Raw genomic sequence first — 19,287 nt, 5'->3', positions numbered from 1 at the left:
CCAAATTTAACTTCTCATCTAGAGCACTGGCATGGATGTCAATTTGTCAAAGTTTGTGATGCACTGTCCAGTAACATGAAGTGTACAATGGGTGTTCCACAAGAGTCAGTGTTAGGTCCCCTATTATTTATCCTATATATTAATGATCTCCCTCAACAGATTCATGATATAGAACTGCAAATGCGTGCAGCTGAGTTAGCTGCTGCTAAGCTAACAGTTGCATCACACATCGGCTTGATCAATCATGTCTGAGTCTAAATGTAAACAAGACAAAGGGTATGTTCTTCTCTAAAGCCATGGTATAACCTCCTAATGTTGATATTCTCATCAAAGGTGAAAGGATTGACATAGTGACTGATTTTAAATATCTTGGTGTGATATCTTGGATCCAAATTTGAACTTTAATAAACATGTTTAAAAGAATGGTTCAAACCATAAAGTACAACCTAGCAAATTTTAAACATATTGGAAACTGTGTCTCTTTGGATGCAGCCAAGATATTTATGCATGCTATGATTTTTTCTTATATGTCTTATTGCATCACATGTTTTGGGCAGGCTGGAGAAACAGCCATAAAACCTCTTGAGTCCGTCACTGGAGGATACTGGAGAAATACAATTTACTGAGCTTTGAAAATTTTAGATTATTCTCAAATTTTGCCTACTTTATAAAATTTTAAATGGTTAGGCCCCTCCTCCACTATATGACTTTGTATACACTCGGTCAGTAAGTTCTATTAGATCCTCCAGAATATCCTCTATACAAGATTGTACCATACCATTTCATCGCACTGCATTTGGGCAGTCAGCTTTCTTTGTGATAGCCACAACTCAGTGGAATGCCCTACCTGATGATATGAAGAGCTACGGTGCCATCGGTGTGTTCAAAACCAAATGTAAAAAATCTGCTAAAAACTAGTCAGCTCTGTAACCACTGAATCTAAATTTCATCTCATGGTCTTCTCAAATAATGTCAAATAATATTGCTTTTCATTTGACAAGTTTACATTATTAATTTCTAGTTGACATTGTGGGTGTATGTGATGTGCTATTGTGTGTAGCTTTGTATTTTGTATAATGTGTCCTGTGTGTTTTTTGCTTTGTACTGTTTGTTATTGTACTGTTATATGTTTTATTTGTAAGGCACAGCAGATGAAAATTAGCTTTAAAGCTAACTCTGGTGCAATACATCAAATGTTAACATTTATGTTTAAAACTGTGCATTGTCCCAATAAATACAATAAAATACAATGTCATTTCTTTTGCCACATTTGGCACCTGATTGGCAGCATAGGGCTGCCAGGAGGCCTGCCATGACTGCCCTTCACCATCAGGCCCATTTTGCGCTGGTGTCCGCAACACGTGCACTGGAACCTGAACATGTGGAGGAACATTATGTTCAGCGATGAGTCCAGATACTGCCTATGGCAGTTGGATCATAGGGTCAAAGTGTGGGGAAGACGCGGAGAACGCTTTGCTGATTGCTGCACCAATAGAGTAACATCTTTTGGTGGAGGCAGTGTGATGGTGTAGGGTGGCATCTCCCTCACTGGAAAAATGAGGCTTGTCATCATTGGAGGCAATCTCAATGCAGAGAGATATTGAGATGAGATTCTGCAATCAGTGGCAATCCCATATCTCCACAGTCTGGAACCAAACTCTGTCCTCCAAGATGACAAAGCTCGCCCCCACAGAGTGGGGTTTATCAGAGACTACCTCCAGAATTTGGGAGTGGAGAGGATGGAATGGTCTGCCAGCAGTCCTGACCTCAACCCCATTGAACACTTGTGGGATCAGCTTGGGTGTGCTGTTCGTGCCAGAGTGACCAACACAACCACGTTGGCTGACTTGCGACAAATGCTGGTTGAAGAATGGGATGCCATCCCACAGCAGTGTGTGACCAGGCTGGTGACCAGCATGAGGAGGAGGTACCAGGCTGTTGTGGCTGTGTATGGTTCTTCCACACGCCACTGAGGATCCTGTTTGTTAAATGAATAAATTGTTAAATTGCCAATATGTTTTGTTTCTTCAAACTTCAATCATCCAATCCACCAGACACCAAAAAATGTCAATGGCAGAATAAGCTGTTTGGCATTGGCAGAGAGGATTTGGCAAATTTTTCATGGGCGCAAGCCACATACTCAGCTCTGCTGCTCATTCCACAAATGCATGTTCCTTACAAATGTGGCACCATTTAAAAGGGAAATAAACAGGCTTTCCAACAGTATTTATTGCCAAGAAGCATTGTTACAACAAAGAAATAATCTTCTAAACAAAAATTTCCTTACTTTTTGTGCTTTGTTCAGTCAGATTTTTCCCAAATTTCACGTTTGATGAGAGTCCCTGTCTGAAGACATGTACAGGCCAATATTGAATCATAGTCATAGTCACCTACTGACAACAGGAAGTTATAGGCCCCGTACTTTTACTAACTACTCCTAGCAGGTTAACCAGATCCAACTAAAATTCGGTCAGCTAAACTGTAGCTAATGACCTTGATGATGCTAAATAGTGAAGCTTTTGAGTTTTCATCAAGAACTGTTGCCAAGGTGACACATTATTCACCATGAAACAGGAAGCTGTTTTTGAGGGGCTAGGGATGCTTGAAAAGGGTCTGATATGGGTATTTGGCTTAGGGTATGGCAAGGGGGCTCGATAGTACCCCCTAAAAATTTGAATGGAGCAGCCCTCAAAGTGGGTTTCACTTGGCTGTACAAAATTTGATTGGCAGATGTAACATCTTCAGACTTAAAAAAAAAAAAAAACTCTTCAAGCAATACCCTAAGACCAACAGGAAGTCAGCCATTCTGAATTTTTGCTATTTGCAGGCACTGTACTTTAACAAATTCCTAGAGAATTAACCAGAGCAACTTCAAATTTGTTGGGTGTCATCTAAAGACCTTTGCAATGCAAAGTTATCAAAATTTTGAGTTTTTATGGAACGCCCTTGATGTGGCATGCTGGTCAATTTGCATATTTCGCCATGAAACAGAAACTCCACAGGACCTTGTCCAATCTACCCCAAACTTCACATGCTTGATTGAAGTCAATGCCTGGAAACATCATCCAATTTACATGAAATTTACATGGTGTGATCTACACATGATATATAGCAACATGGCATATAATTAGTGGGTGTTCTCTAGCACCACACAGTGGGCACAGGATCACAGTGGGACATCAAAATCTTGAGTTTTCACGGAAACACCCTTGACATGGTGTGCTGGTCAATTTGCATGTTTCACCATGAAATCATGGTGCAGTACATTCATCATTAATGTACTGCTGCATTAATGACTCACTTGTGTAGCACTACCTTCTAGCAACAGGAAGTCAGCCTTATGTGATAAACATCATCTGATTTACATGAAATTTACATGGTATGGCCTACACATGATATACAGAAACATGACATGCAATTAGTGAGTATTCTCTAGTGCCACATAGTGGACACAGAAAGTGATGTTTATCTCCTATATGCAATGTTCAGTATTCATGAAAATGTGTATATTCATGTCAATTGCCCTCTGATAAATGATTGCTTCAGTGTGTTGCTCTGCAATAGCAGCACTTGGACTGCAGCATGCCCCGACATGCACGAAGGGGTGAGGGCCCAGTCATCGCTGCTTGTATGAGGACAAAACAGCAACCGTTCAATTTTGTCATATAAGTGTTTCAATGCCAGTGTTTCCTTTTTCAGTTCACATTTTGTTTTCGATGCCACATTTTATTGTCAGTGCCAAAATTTAACTGTCACTGTTCTTGCTTTGTATGCTTGCAGCTTTAATTTCTCCTTCTTTTTGGTTCTCGACCATGGATTGTGGCTATGGTCAGCTTTAATTCATGCAGGTAACAATGGATTCTAATTTCATCTGTGAAGGCCAAAACTACATTCATATTTATTTATTTATTTATTTTATTATTATTTTATTTAATTCTAACTTGTGGCACATGTTTTTACGCTATGTATGTTTTTATGGTCTTATTTTCAACTTTTGTTCCTGTGAGGCACTTTGTGAATTTCATTTCTGTGAAAGGTGCTATACTAAATAAGCTTATTATTATTATTATTATATGGATACATTTTGGGTGGAGTATCACTTTAGGCCAGGGTGTGGTGCAAAAATGTCCAAGGATGGTCTAAAATGGAAAGGATTCATCCTCTCAGAAGGATGAATCCTTCAGTATGAGTAGAAAGTTCTACCTGAGAGAGGTGCTACAGAAAAATCCATAAAGTTACCAAAAACAATACAATTCATTGTCTGGGAAGCATTAATATTCACAATGGTAAATTTTGATGTGATGGTGGCACCAGACAAAAGGTCAGGAGATAACCAAATTAAAGAAAAATCATCCTGTTGAGACAACAAATACAGTACATACATGTACCACGTTTTACCAGAGTTAGAAAGGTATATTGGAGCAGTGAAGTGTTGCATGGGTGGACTAATTGACCAACATCGACATCTTTATGACTTATTGGTCAAGGATCGATCCCTCTCTAGACCTTCAATACAGTGGATATCATGCTATATCCACTGTGATTAAGATTAGGTTTCTTTATTGTCATTTCTCAGCACTCACATACATTGAAATGAAATTTATCCTCTGCTTTTGACCCATCCTACACACCCTAGGAGCAGTGGGCAACCCCAGCTCTTTTTGCCAGGGCTTGGTAAGGGGCAGTGACAGGAGTATTAACCCCTAACATACATGTCGATTGTGGGAGGAAACCAGAGCACCTGGCGGAAACCCACGCAAACACGGGGAGAACATGCAAACCCCACACAGAAAGGACGGCTAGGGTTCAAACCCAGGACCTACTTGCTGTGAGGCAACAGTGCTAACCACTGAGCCACCATGCTGCCATAGCACATCTGTTAGGTTAGGTTAGGTTAGGTTAGGTTAGGTTAGGTTAGGTTAGGTTAGGTTAGGTTAGGTTAGGTTAGGTTAGGTTAGGTTAGTCACATGTGTGACACACATGCAGCAGTGGTGACAAAGCAACCTACCCACAGGAGAAGTAGTACTGGTAAGATCCAGCCACTATTAAATCCAGTCTGCAGTACTTATCACAGTCATCCTCCTGGCCATTTGGATAGACCCAGTCCAAAGAATGAAACTTTAGGCGATCAAACTTGTGGTCTTTGGCAGGGTAGTTGGTGTAGACCTGGACTTCCTTACCCTGGAGGGTTGGGCCCAGACGGAATTGCAGCTCAAAGCCTGAAGACAGCAGCAGTAATTTGTACTTTGTACTATTTCCAATTTTTCCTGCTTTCTGTTTTGTTTTATCATATTTAGGGTCTCTCTGATCTGAGACTGGTTTTTAATTGGATCACTTGGTTCATACTACACACTGTGAATTGAGTTGATGATTGATGTTATGGCATTTAATTAGTCTCAAATCCCACACACATAAAAACCAGGTGCCTGCACGTGATACGAGTGCACAGAAAAGCAAGAAAGTCTCCTCACGAGGGAGCATTTCTGCTCCACATGCACAAATGTTGTCCTGTGAGCATGAGTACAAGCTCTACCCTCCCTATGCTCTCACAACTGCTCAACACTTGCTTGTTCATAAAGTTGACTTTTGAGACTTTGGAGGCGGGGATGGAATAGACAGTCCCCTTCTTTGATTGGTCACTTGCCTGACAGAACAAAGGGAAACATAAATGATGATATTTAGTGACTGATTCTCTGTTTTGTTTTTGTTTGTTTGTTTTGTTTTTTTACCACTTACACTTATGAAAAAGTGTTAGACATCATAGCAAAAGCCTTTTTAAAACCATTCTCAGATTTTTGAGACCTTAATTTTGCTTATGAAAACAGAAAAAAGGGTGATTTCACAGATATTTCTCAAGCCAGACCACATTAGACCAGGTCCCGATCAAATGCTCTGCATTTGTGCATGCGGAGCAGAAATGCTCCCATGCCAGGATAGTTTTCCGCTTGTGGATTCTGTTCTGTGCACTCTTATCATGTGCATGCGCCTGGTTTTTATGTTTGTGGGTTTTAAGACTAATTATGTGTCATATGAGGTTGTGTTCAGTAAATACTGCGAGTGTGAATGTACATACAAACAATTTGAACACAAATACTGTTTTTTTTTCTGTCTAATTTCATTATCATCTTAAATTACTATTGAATTCAGATAAAACTAAATGTATGCTGTGATTATAAACTGTGCTTCAAAAAGCACATTAATGAGCTAACAAACTCACTAAAAGCAAAACTAGCATTCTTTTACAGAAATAAGACATGTTTTACCCAGAACTGCAAAAAACAAATTGTTCAGTCAACTTTTTTATCTGTTTTGGTCTATGGCAATACAGTGCACACTTCTTGATTCAGTATATCATTCAACTCATAACTCATAACTGGAGATAGCTTTAGAACACATCATTGTATATTATATCAGAAAGTTGGGTGGCAATCATTGGCCGTGAGAAGGGAACAACAGTGTATTCTATTTATTTACAAAGCACTACTGAGCAAACTTCCAACATATATCTTTTGTCATCTAAACTACAGATCACTTTCTCACCACACTAGATCCCATGACTATTTGATTCTTGAAGGTTAGTACTGAAATTGGAACAGTGGCTTTAAAATATTTTGCTCCACACAAGTGGAACAACTGGCAAAAGCATGCTAAAATGGAAGAGCTGATCCCTTATACTCATTTCAAACATCTGTTGGCAGAATTGGTAGAGTGTGAATGTGCATGCTTTCTATGAATGATGTTGATGAATGGATGAATGTTGTTGTCTCTAATTGAATGTCTTTGAATGTTGTCTGTTTGTATGCTTGCTGTAAATCTTGTTGTTTGATACTTCAAATTTGTACACTGTAAACTTTTTATTTTTCTGTATATTCTGTAGTCAGGACGGCCTTGGGAAAGAGAGCATGCTCTCAATGGCCCCTCCCTGCAGAAATAAAGGTTAATAAAATCAGTGTTAGAACAGACAATTACAACTCAGATTAGTCTTCATGATGTTGTGGGCTGGTGAGTGGAAGGGAGCTAATATGATCTGCAGACCAGCAGACTGTGTGAGTGTGAACAGGACATTTGCTTCTGAAATAGAGAGGCTGTTTCAGTTAAACTTTCTGATTCAATAAAAGGTTAAATAAGTAACTTTGTGACATATTCAAGTGGTATTCTGGGTACATTGAACAAACTAGACGGAAAACTGTGACCAAGCCCCTGACCATGCTGTGGTTTTAAAGGTTAAACACGTAAGACATGGTGTTTATTGCATTGCATCATTCTGCTGTAGGTGACTGCAGTAGAGTTGCATTGAATTGTAGGTGACAGTGTAGGGGAGTTATTGCAGTGTAGTGTGTGCAGTAGTTGTGTCCTGACTGTGCAGTGTTATTAACATGCAGTGGTTAAAGTTCAGAGTCCTACCTTGTTCCAGACGGAACAGAGATCGCTCCAGTTTCTCCATGTCACTGAGCAGCAGGCCCCTGCTCTATCAGCTGATCTCTAACATGCAGTCCTGCTCTATTTAGGCTGCCTTCCACATGGAGGGAAAGAGAGACAGCTCTGACATAGCATGGTAACATGAGACAGCTCTGCTCTGCACAGTGCTCCTTATGGAGGATCAAAACTGCCAAAACTATCGATAAACAATAAAAGTAAATTGATTTCATTTATTACTAACACTTCCTTCTCATGAACAAATATTAAAGATTTTTCACAGTAGTGTGGTCCTACAGCTGTGCAACATATTTAGAATTTGTCATATATTTTTTGGTCTGGCCTTTTTATTTCTAAAGGGCTCGAGAATAAAATGTGTGCTACATACATATATGTATATTCAATATGTGTAAATATAGGCTATGTAATTGTATGGGTATGTGTATATTAATGTAAGAATATGCAATCTGTATGTGTAGATACATAAGTAGGTGTACACCGATAAGGCATAACATTAAAACCACCTGCCTAATATTGTGTGGGTCCCCGTTGTGCCACCAAAACAGCTATGACCTGTTTTTTTGAAGAATGGTGTCCCTCAGCCTTGGCATTGATTCTACTGTGTCTGGAACTCTTCTGGAGGGATGAACACCATTCTTCAAAAAGATATTCCCTCATTTGGTGTTTTGATGATGGTGGTGGAGAGTGCTGTCTAAAACGTCAGTCCTAAATCTCCTGTGTTCAACTGGGTTGAGATCTGGTGACTGTAAAGGTCATAGCATATGATTCACATCATTTTCATACTCATCAAACCCTTCAGTGACCCCTCATGTGAATTGGGGCATTGTCATCCTGGAAGAAACCACTCCTATCAGGATAGAAATGTTTCATCATAGGATGAAGGTGATGACTCAGAACAACTTTGTATTGATTTGCAGTGATCCTTCCCTCTAAGGGGACAAGTGGACCCAAACCATGCCAGCAAAATGCCCCCCACAGCATAACTGGATCCCCTCACTGTGGGGGTCAAGCATTCAGTCCTGTACCAGTTTTTCCTTTAAATTGTTACCATCTGTATGTACTTTTACTTAAGATTTTGAATGCAAGACTTTTACTTGAAATTGAACATTTTGATCATCATCATCGTCATCATTGTGGTATTGACATATATACTCAAGTAAAGGATCTGAGTACTTCTTTCATCCACTGTCAGTCAGAAGTGTGAAAGATTAATTGATACTGTAAAAATAATAATTGCAGTCCAATTACATTGTTGCGACATGCATAAGATATGTGTATATATATATATATCCATTTCAAACTGGAGAACACATCTGGTCCACCAGGGGGTGATGTGGTCTGTTCTTAGGGGGGAAAAGTAGAAGAAGAAATGGTATGAGCTCCCAGAATGCCGTGGTTGAACTGTAGCGACCCGAGGAACACACCAAACCGGTCGTTGTGTCAGAAACATGGCGGCCTTTAGTAAGTATGTGACTGCGAAAAACTCCTCCATAGCAGGCGGTATTTTGCTGGTTTTATACCTGCTGAGAAGAAGAAGACGGACGCCCAGGCAGGACGGGTAAGTGAGGCAGCAGTATGGATTGTTAAGGTTTGCTTTGAAGCGGAACAAACACAGCTGTCAGGATGCTAACTAGCACCTGCTAAGTTAGCGCCCCATTCTGACAGGTGACAGCGACCCGCTGACACTCCTGAAATCACCCCCATCTTTTTGAGGAGGCGGCTGCATATTCTGCGCTTTTCGGCCTCCTTGCTAACTGATACCGACCAGCTCTAATCCCACTATAATGACCAAACAACGAATGTCTTTGTGCTCCGAAAACTCACGTTGATAGAGTGACTCATGTGCTGCATGCACACATAAGCGGCCGATTTGTGTAGTTTCAGCAAACTTAACTAGTTGTCATGTCTTTGTATTGAGACGTTGATGGTTTTCATGGTTATTTAAATGTCTCACATTGTTCTCTAAAAAAGAGCAATTGATAAACCAAACCCAATCTCTGATAATGACCAGTTGAAGTGGATCTTATCAGCCAAATCTGATAAAATAGCACTTTTCCAAATTTTTATCAACCACTAAATCCGGTATAATGATATCGAATGCTAAGTAAATGCTATAAGCTTTAGTTTAAGATCACATTAAAAGTGGAATTCAAGAGAGAAAAGAGAAGCTTACTGCTCACTGTTCCTGACCCGGAACCTGTTGCATTTAACATATTTGTTAAACCTCATTGTCAATACTGACTTCCATCACGATGATGAGAGGACTTAATATCCAGTGTGTTTTTAGTCTTCACAGAATAACCCTGTGCTCCTTCACAGGGTTATTCTCTGGCATTTGTCCGTCCAGTCATTTCCAAATTAGTTAGGTTCGTTATTCTTTAATGCCCGCTGATTGTTTCGGAATCATATTAAATGTAAGTAACATCATGTATCCAACTGGATCCCCAAGTAGATTAATGGTTGCATTACCTCATACATTTGTTATTACAGAATATGTTTGTACTCTTTGGTATATTTGAACCCAGAATACATTTCCTGGCAGTGAAATACACGCACTAAAAATACAGATATATTATTTCCTCTAATAGTGACAGGGGCTTTTATTTACCTCAACTTCAGAGGGTACCAGGGCTTTATTGAAGCATGTATATATAAAATATGTATATTAGAGTGAGGCCTTTATTTCTAATTCCCTTTGATAAGTATATTCACTTCATTCAACTTCATTACTGTTATTCCACTTACTCTTTGTCAACATGCAAGAGAACAAGCAAAACGGGACACACAAGTATTAACATTGCCCCGAAGCGCTCAACACTCCACAGAGTATCTGTAAGATGTTGATCATGTATTCAGTGTGAATGTATCTGCAAATAGGTCGGCTGTGAACATTTTCAGAAATGTTTAACATGAATATTTAGTCTGATATGTTGCTAGACGATAGTTGAATGTGAAGAAACAGTGTAGGGAGAAAAGGTTGAATCAGCACACGGGGAGAAGTTGAAACAGAACCATAGGCTTGAGCACCAGCAATGACATGTTGTACACTGATTTTCAAAATGGTAGAATTTCATAATGGAAACTATTTTGATAAAAAAAATTATACAACTGTAATTATCATAGTTGTTGTCTGGCTGGTGATGCTTAGGTGGTGTTCGGACCGACATTAGCTTTGTGTGAAAAAACGGGGAAAGGCACTGCGCTGGCCAATCACATACATGCAGGCCCACATTCCTGGTGGATTACTTTATAACATGAGCGCTGTGTTTCTGATGTGTTGATGTGACATGCACATACCTCATATTGTTTTATGGGGGGGAAAGCATTTTAGCATAATTTTATTGTATAACATTAGGTGTGGACAATATGGATCAGATCCTCTATCCTGAAGATGAAGGTTTAAGTCACGTTGCCCAAGCCTATGTAGCATAATAAACACGTTTAAATCATTTGATGGCAGTATGATACCACCCAGCCCAACTTACACCATGGCTATAGAAATGCAAAAGTGAATTCTAGCTATCCATTTACAAATGGATATGCTAGTGCTGACATTTTTGATTATTTATGTGTCGCTCACACTTCCATGATAGAAGTCTAATGTCTTTAATTCAGCAGTATAACCCGTCTGATTTAAATATTGTTCCTTCTTTGCAGTAGAAAAGGAGGCCCAGATCTTGTACTGAACACTGAGGTATGTCTTATATTCATGTTAGAGTGTCCAAAGTGTATAAAGTTTCCATAAAATATGTCATGAATAGTTAGCTGTAGTTGTATTACAACTCGTCTTTGTTATGTCTCTTCATATAGAAAGATGGCAGAAAAGACCGTGCAGCAGTGGACAAGGTTTTCTTCCTCCGAATCCTCCGGATTGTGCGAATCATGGTACCTCGCTTTTTCTGCATGGAGGTATGACATCAAACTGCTGTTGGACTGTTGGTCTTTACTGTGTGTTTTATGTCTGTGGTAGTCCAGATGTTAAAGCCTATCAGTGCAGGAAAGGTAGACTGAGAACAGAGTCTTCAGTGAATTAGGAGACATCAAACTTTTAAAATGAACAATGTTTACATGTTTTTGGATTTTTCAATGAACGATAATTTAAAAATCCAGAGTAAGGAGTACATTTTGTTTTTAAGAATTTTGAACAAGGTAGTTAAACTAAAGATCCTTTATATTTGGTTAGTATAAAAAAATAAGTAAGCAACAACAAATACAGCTAGAATATAAATAATACCCAACTATGTAAAGATTAATCCTAAAATATTTTTAAAGTTGAACATTGAATTAAGTAGAGTGTGTGAGCAAGCCTAGATTATGACAAGATAGATCTTCAGATATTTACTTTTCAGCTGAAGGTTTTCTTGCATTGTGAATAATGTTATAATTCCATCTGGTTTAGCAGTGGCGGTCAGAAGGTCTGCTTTAAAAGTCTACTTTAGAAGATGGATCATAAAATATTTTATATTGTGTTGGTTAAAAAAAATGAATTTGGTAACCGTGAGTTAGAAATTTGGGAAAATATCATTCAAAATGTCATAAACTAGCTGTAAAGACAGCAGAGCCCTTTGACACAGATATATCAGTTCCAAAAGCCAAGGTCACAGTCACATGGCTCCTCTGGTTCAATTCAGCCTTATCTGATCAGTCCAGGAGATATGAGCAGAATCAAGGACAGGACGATGATGGACTTGATGATCTGCAGTGTTTTTACATGTTCTATTAACTATTCTCTTGACCACAGACTGGCTGTCTCATCCTTATTGCTGTCATGTTGGTGGCAAGGACCTACTGTGATGTATGGATGATCCAGAATGGCACCATGATCGAAAGGTCAGACCCTGCCTTTTATGCTTGGATTTATGTTTAAAGTTTAAGAGACATATTTTCAAATTCATGACCTTAGGAGTATGTTGTGGGTTTTATATTGTCACCATGTAGCAGTCATGACACCCCTCTCAGTCCTTTTTGTCCACGCTTGCAGTTTTAATGTTGGAGCACATCTGTTGCCATCTGTCAAGGTATTCCAGGACCATAAACAATAAAAGCCACTTCACTAACTCTAATACCCTTTTTACACCAATATTAGTGCGTATATGCAGATTTTTTAAACGCAGGTCAACCTGCTAAAAATAGGATATCGACTCTTTTCATATCGCCAGTAGACGAGTTTGTCTCTCTGTTTTTTTTTTTTTCTGATGTGTCATATTCAGCATCACAGCTAGCAGTTAGTGATGATGGCTAGCATCATTAGCATATCCATGCTGTGATGTGTGGAGCCCATTGACTGTATTAAAATGAGGTGACAGGCAGGTGACAGGTGTGTTTATGGTGTTTGTGTGCCCTGAAAGGTGTCACAGCTGACCAACTGTTAGCCTAGCATGCTAATACTACATAAACATATGAATAAGACCTTATGTTTACGTATGGTTTCTCTGTAATAACAAAGCATGTATTACTTGCATAAACATATGGATGAAACCATATGTTTACAGACATGCGCAGATAGAAACAGATGAAAGAGCAGCCGGAAAAGGGGTGAAAATTTTCCTGTCTAGCCAGGATGTTTACATCACTGCCGATCAGAGCTGGAGATGATAAATATCCAAGACTACTGCAGAGTCATTTGAAACGGGTATGAATGCCGATTTGACCCTTTCCCACTTTAGACAAGAGTCAGATGTTAGTGGGTGTTGGTGGGTTTTTTTGTAAAGGGGCTTAAATGTAACCCTTTTCAACATCCAAAAGGCTGGAGCCCGATGAGCTTAGAGCTCTGACAGGTTCATATTGGCTAAGAAGGTCAGAGAGGAAAAGAAGTAACAGAATCCAAAGCAAAGACCTAAGAAATATGATCAGATGTGTTCTTTCTTATTAGGACTTTACTAGAGGTATTAAGAGTCCTACCAACACAGGATTTTTAACGAAGATAAAGGTTTTGATATTTGCGGATTTAAACAATCCAGTAACAATATATTAATTTTTTAACAGAAGTAAACATTTATGATGAGGATCCCTTACATTTAGTTATTGAGTTCTAACCAATTAATTATAAATTATAATTTGCTAGTAGGCAAGTACGTTCTTATAGACAGAAACAAATAAGACTATGGGTATTGGGCTAAATAGATTTTTGATGCCCAAGGACTATTTCCTTTTCATGTATTCATTTATCCTGTTTATCCATTTACCAGTACTTTATTGTATTTCTATCTATACAGTGCAAGCTACACAAGAGCATTTCCCAACCACTGCTCATGTCAACAGATTCAAAATACAGTTTAAACCCCATCTTTAACAATGCATTAAACTGATACAGTGACTGAGGGAAGGAGGGGGGTGCGGATGTTGTCTGAATCATTTCTCGCTGTCATTTACTTCTCTCAGTGTGCAGACTTTTATTTCTAGTGTTTTTCAGCCTAATAATCCCTTTGTTAATACCAGTTCTGGCCAGATGTTTTGTTATGTGATAATCAGACATTAGCTGAGGAGATTAGTAACTCTGAAAAGGCGCTGTGTCTGAGTTTAAAACTTTTGAGATAAACTACTGGTATAATTTATATGGTGAAAATTAGATGTGTGTTTCCACTGCACCGACTGTAACTGTACTGTTGGCAGAATGAGTATAACGCTACACGTTAACAACTCATAAGCTGTCTTCAATCTACTACCATTTCATTAGCTGGCATCGTGGCTAACCTGGGAACTAATTATAAACAGATAAACTGTAAGCATATGTTCTATAGTGTCTTCCAGCCTTATACTGATAAGAGAGGGAACAATAGGGACGCTGTTCATTTACTCGCTAGAAATGTCGGACTGTTTCATAATTAAACATAAAACCAAATTTTTCAACAGGCTTTACACCAGAGGTAATAAAATAGCTCAAACCCACATATTTGGCTTTTTTTTTAAATTTCTTGTTACTTATTGGCCATCATAAACACTGATCCCAATTTGCATTTAAGGGTCCAAGCAGCGAAACTGGTGGAAACCCATTGTTTTTTTTTTTCTCATTCTTCTTCTTTTTATTATTATTATTGTTGTTATTATTATTATTATTTTTGTCTCTCTGCTTAAAGACCTAGGAACAAAAAAAAATTGGCTGGTGAGTGGCAAATTCCATTCACTGCTCATGCACAGGTTTACCTTTTCAGTCATCTCAAAAATGGCTTGGCCTAGAGTCAAAATTCTTCACTCATTTTAATCTCTTAATTCATCTGCATCTTTGCTCCAGTGGTCTTCTGCTCTAAAAATTTTGTGACTTTTTCTCAAAATCCTATTTTCGACATATTGTCAGAAACCACTGGGCCAATTGTCCCGAAACTTTGTCAGGATCATCCACAGAATTCACTGATCTTCAGTTGTTGAGGAAATTTTGATAGGTCAGTCCATTTCTATTATACAAGCCAATCAGTTTTTATCAAAATAGGTAAGTACAGTAGATGCCTTGTATTTCGCCAACGTATTGCGTAATTTTCACCAAACTTAACATGTTAGGTCTTTATGACATTCTATGGATGGTCCCCAAGTTTCATACCAATAAACCACTAGGAAGTGCCACAAATGTCAAAAGTTTATAATTATCCACCCAGATTTGAGTTAAATTTTTTCCACGTTCTACGGTCATGTTGTATAAATTTGCTCATGATTGGCGAAATTTTTTCAGCACATCCATAGATGTCTGACAGAAGTTTTCCTCACTGCAACCTATGGTCAATTCAGAATTTTTTCAAAATATGCAACATCAGTTAACCTATATAAGCTAATCTATATCTCCACAAGTCTTCATTCAAATGCTACCAAAATCGACATAGACATTCTTTAGATACTAGACGCCACATGTTTCAAATTGGTGTTCAGATGTGTCAGAGTCTGCATTGATATTGTCTTATTGTAATTTGTACTGTAAGCACATTTTCTGTTTCCTCCAATTTTTGATACACCTCAGAAAAGCAGGTTGGTGTGTGTGATTTTTTTTTTTTTTTTTTTTCAGAATTGTATCCACAACAGTCAATTGTTGTGTTTTTTTTTTAAGTTTAAACTGACAAAAATGCTCATGTTTGGCCTGTGTCATTTTGTCCCCTCAAAATGTGAGAAGGCACATGACAAACCATGTCCTCAGTGGCTCACAGTGTAAGTCTCCTCACCTCAGATTACAAAGGTCCTGGGTTCATGTCCCAGGGTGATCAAGTCCTCCTTGTGAACCAAACTTTATTACTGTTTTTGCAACATATTGGCCATAATTTATGATATTGGTTTCAGAAAGCTAGCAGATTCATTGTTCAGTTCATTGTTCACCCATATAATTTTTTCTCTTTGTAAGTAGCATCTATAATTGGCTTTCAATAACCTGATCATACAGGTTTTTAGTCAGTCAAAATGTTTGAAATGTTAGATGTTGAAGCCAATGCAGCTGAAACAGACATGTTATGTTTTTGCTTTTTTTCTGATGTAAGATTCTAATGAAAATGGGTGGGGTCCCACCATGCATTGCTGTTTGATTCATTTGCAGGAACTGATGACTTTGTTTTGACTCTCCACAGCGGTATTATAAGCAGAGACATCAGTCTATTCAAGAAGCACTTTTATTCCTACATATCAGTCATACCAGGGGTAACTGTCCATCACACGGTTCTCATAGAAGTGAAACCCAGCTTCAAACCACTAACACTGTGGTTTTAACATCTTGCTTTGTAATAGTGTTGTGTTGTGCTTTTTCATCACCTACTGTCTGAGGTCCACATTTCCCTCCAAGCCATAACACTGACCTGTGGGTTTTATCAGGTGGTAAAATTAATATTACGGCATACATTTACTGGACAACATTTTCCACATGGAATTCCATTCAATTTATGTGTCTGCTACATTAGTGAACAACCTATCTCAGGAATGAGATAGGTCCTCTGTCCAATTCAATCATGAAACTAAATTTGGATACAACCTTATGTCCCTTACATTGGCCTACATAGCAGAAAAAAAACAAAGTGACATAACTTATCAGTTTGAAAGCTTAAACATTCAATACAGTTGTATAACAGTGTATTTAATAGAATATGCATAAGACAGCCTAAAGTTTGCTGTTAACTGAAAATTTCTCAACCATGTTATTCCAAAGGTTACAGGTCCTGATCACAAACAGCGGCCTCACAGATATGAGAGTCTAGTTTGAACCAGTCTCAATGACCTTAACGTGCAGATGTAAGACTGCTGTATATCAGTAGTCAGAAGCACTGAATACATGTAAGTAGTGAGTAAAGGCAGTGTTAGACCACTAAAACAGATGCTATATTGGCTTTAATAACTATGAACTGGTTCTGCTGAAGTACATTTAAATGTATTAATTATATTAATCAATTTATAAATGAGATTATGACGCATAGAAAACTGAAATGTATATACATGAGCATGAATACAAAGACCCTTCACTCAGTCCTTTGGAGTAGTACTAATGGGTACAATTGGTATCTAATAACTGAAGGATTAAGGATCTTATGTCTGTGATCAGTTTTCTGAAAAATGGCAGGCTTGTTTCAGTGAGTGTCACAGAAGAGTATGTTTGTATATAATCAGCATAGATAACAAAAGTATGGACCCTTATAATAACATGGAAACGCATAAATTGAATGTTATTCATGTGTTCATCTCTGTCAGGACTCCACTGTACTGTCTGTTACGTATCAGTAAAACAATTCACACTCTATTACAAGTTCAAGCAAAGCTGCATTGGCTCCACAAGACAAGGAAATTCAGTTTATCAGGCCTCAGTATTTGTCCCACTGACCCTCTTGGCAATGTTTGCTCATCTCTGTGCATGTTGTGGTTTGCAGTGCAATTATCGGTCGCTCAACAAAAGATTTCAAGACCTTCTTGTTCAGCTTTATCAAATTCATGCCACTTGTAAGTGTGTTTTTTTGTTAATTTTTATTTTTTGTCACACTCAAGTGTGATCTTACATCTCCAGATGTACTATACATATATTATTCTTTAACACATGAGTAGTTCAGTGTCAGTTCATTTTCTTAAAAGTAAACAGAGGAGACCTGATATCAAAACACTAACATTTCTGTCTTCTACTGTGTAATTGCTAATTTCCTGGTGATAGCTGATTGTACTCATCGTATCATTTCATGCACTTATAAAAACCCCCACTATCATTTAGCATGAATATTCTTTTGCTAACATGAGCAGTCTGTCACTGTTCTGCATATGTACTGTTGTATGCCTCAATGTTAAAGGGTAAGGCCTGTGATATTCTATATGTATATATATGTCAACAAATCCCATGAAAAGACCAAAACAAAGACAAAAAAGTTTTTCTGCCTCTCAGTACAATACTTTCTGGCTTCTCCAGTCTGTGCTTCTCAGCTTAAAGACCACTGGTTCCTACTGAAAATGTAAATCTTTAAAAATGTAGGAATGATTACATTTGTTGGACTATTTTCAGTGGCAGATTAATCCACATTTGGTGCTCAAGTGAGTATTTGTGGCAGCAGGACGGTGCAGCAGTGTGGCTCACTGACGTGTGATATGACACGGAAGAATAAGATACACACACAATACTTGATATTGGGATCAATTCATATTTGTTTGTTTTTTACATTAAGAAAAACACAGATTATCACCAGCCTAATTCTTTAAGTTGTGAATTTGCACTGCACTTGTAAAATCATACTACTCTGCTTTTGCATGTTTTCTTCATTCTATATCCTATGCTTGTAATTGTGGGGAAAAAATCAGCATGAATGCTCTGAATTCTAAAACCCTGTCACTTGTACAGCTATACTGAAGCAAAGAGCCCATAGTGAGAGATGGATACAAGTATGTGATGTGTGACATTCCAGATAGCCTTGGTGAACAACTTCTTGAAGCTGGGCCTGAATGAGCTGAAGCTGCGGTTCCGTGAGAGGCTCACAAAGCACCTGTACGACCAGTACCTGCAGTAAGTACTTCAGCAGTATTAAAGCTGCTTTCACATCATAGGAGATCCTCTGTTAACCATTTAATCTTTTAAACAAACAAAACCTAACATTCTCTGGTTCCAGCTTTTCAAATGTGGTGATTTGCTGCTTTCCTCAGTTTTGATGGACATTTTAAACAATTTTGATCAAACGATTAAAAATAATCAACTCTTCAACTGGTGCAAATTGAGAGAAAAGAAGCAAGCAGTCCTCCAAGAGAAGCCAACGATGCACCTTCCTTGTCAAAACATTACCCACAATGCAACTTGCCAACAGTTCAGTCGGAGACAGGGGTGCTGTTGGTGGCTAACGTAGCTTCTTTGAGTCTTCACTCTGTGTTCTGGTTCTTCAGAGGTTTCACCTACTACAAAATGGGTAACTTGGACAACCGGATAGCCAATGCAGACCAGCTTCTGACACAGGACGTGGAGAAATTCTGCAACAGCATGGTGGAACTCTACTCCAACCTCAGCAAGGTACCAAACTTCGTTGGCTTTGTTGGATTAATAGATTGAAGTGCTTTGCAGGTTTGTCATAGAAAGAAACAAGCTTCAGTGGTATCACCACTCAAGCTCTCTGCCAGGCAGATTAACGACAAATTTCACTCTCACTGTGCAGATGAGGTGTGTTCTATTTCGACATATAAGATTGAGAGGTTACATGGGGTCTTTGCCTACACCTTCCAGCTGCTGGTGCATTGTACCAGATCTGCCCAGCAGCCCAAAATCTGCAACCCAGATTTTGATGCCCAGGAACAATAGACTATACAGCCCCAACATCATGAGGATATGACCACTCATGTCTCCTGCTGCCTTGGAAATAAGCAGTACTGCCAAGCAGTAAGAGTGGAGGGTAAAGCTAAAAACTGGAAGGCTACCTAGCCCAGCAGATTTTG

General features: G+C 38.6%; 2 protein-coding genes across 8 annotated transcripts in view; one reads left to right on the top strand and one right to left on the bottom strand.

Annotated features, from left to right (window-relative positions):
* Positions 1-7,511, bottom strand: part of LOC122972458 (glycogen debranching enzyme-like) — a 75,774-nt gene extending 68,263 nt beyond the window's left edge. For all 4 annotated transcript variants that reach the window (XM_044339576.1, XM_044339577.1, XM_044339578.1 and 1 more), the window contains exons 1-2: positions 7,405-7,511; positions 5,009-5,219 (exon numbers count right to left, since the gene is read on the bottom strand). In XM_044339576.1, coding sequence (XP_044195511.1) covers positions 5,009-5,219; positions 7,405-7,444 — 251 coding nt within the window. In that variant the 5' untranslated portion in view covers positions 7,445-7,511. The remainder of the gene's footprint in view (positions 1-5,008; positions 5,220-7,404) is intronic.
* A 1,318-nt stretch (positions 7,512-8,829) lies between these two features.
* Positions 8,830-19,287, top strand: part of abcd3a (ATP-binding cassette, sub-family D (ALD), member 3a) — a 26,088-nt gene continuing 15,630 nt past the window's right edge. Inside the window, exons 1-7 of one of the 4 annotated variants that reach the window (XM_044339406.1) lie at positions 8,830-8,995; positions 11,098-11,131; positions 11,248-11,346; positions 12,179-12,267; positions 17,262-17,331; positions 18,276-18,373; positions 18,745-18,868. In XM_044339406.1, coding sequence (XP_044195341.1) covers positions 8,886-8,995; positions 11,098-11,131; positions 11,248-11,346; positions 12,179-12,267; positions 17,262-17,331; positions 18,276-18,373; positions 18,745-18,868 — 624 coding nt within the window. In that variant the 5' untranslated portion in view covers positions 8,830-8,885. Of the gene's footprint in view, positions 8,996-11,094; positions 11,132-11,247; positions 11,347-12,178; positions 12,268-15,977; positions 16,048-17,261; positions 17,332-18,275; positions 18,374-18,744; positions 18,869-19,287 lie in introns of those variants that run through there. The other 3 variants (XM_044339404.1, XM_044339405.1, XM_044339407.1) reach the window with 3 other exon arrangements.

This window comes from Thunnus albacares, chromosome 21 (genome assembly GCF_914725855.1).
Source record: "Thunnus albacares chromosome 21, fThuAlb1.1, whole genome shotgun sequence".
NCBI lineage: Eukaryota > Metazoa > Chordata > Actinopteri > Scombriformes > Scombridae > Thunnus > Thunnus albacares.
The sequence above is the reverse complement of the archived record's forward strand: the minus strand, read 5'-3'. Positions and strand labels throughout refer to the sequence as shown.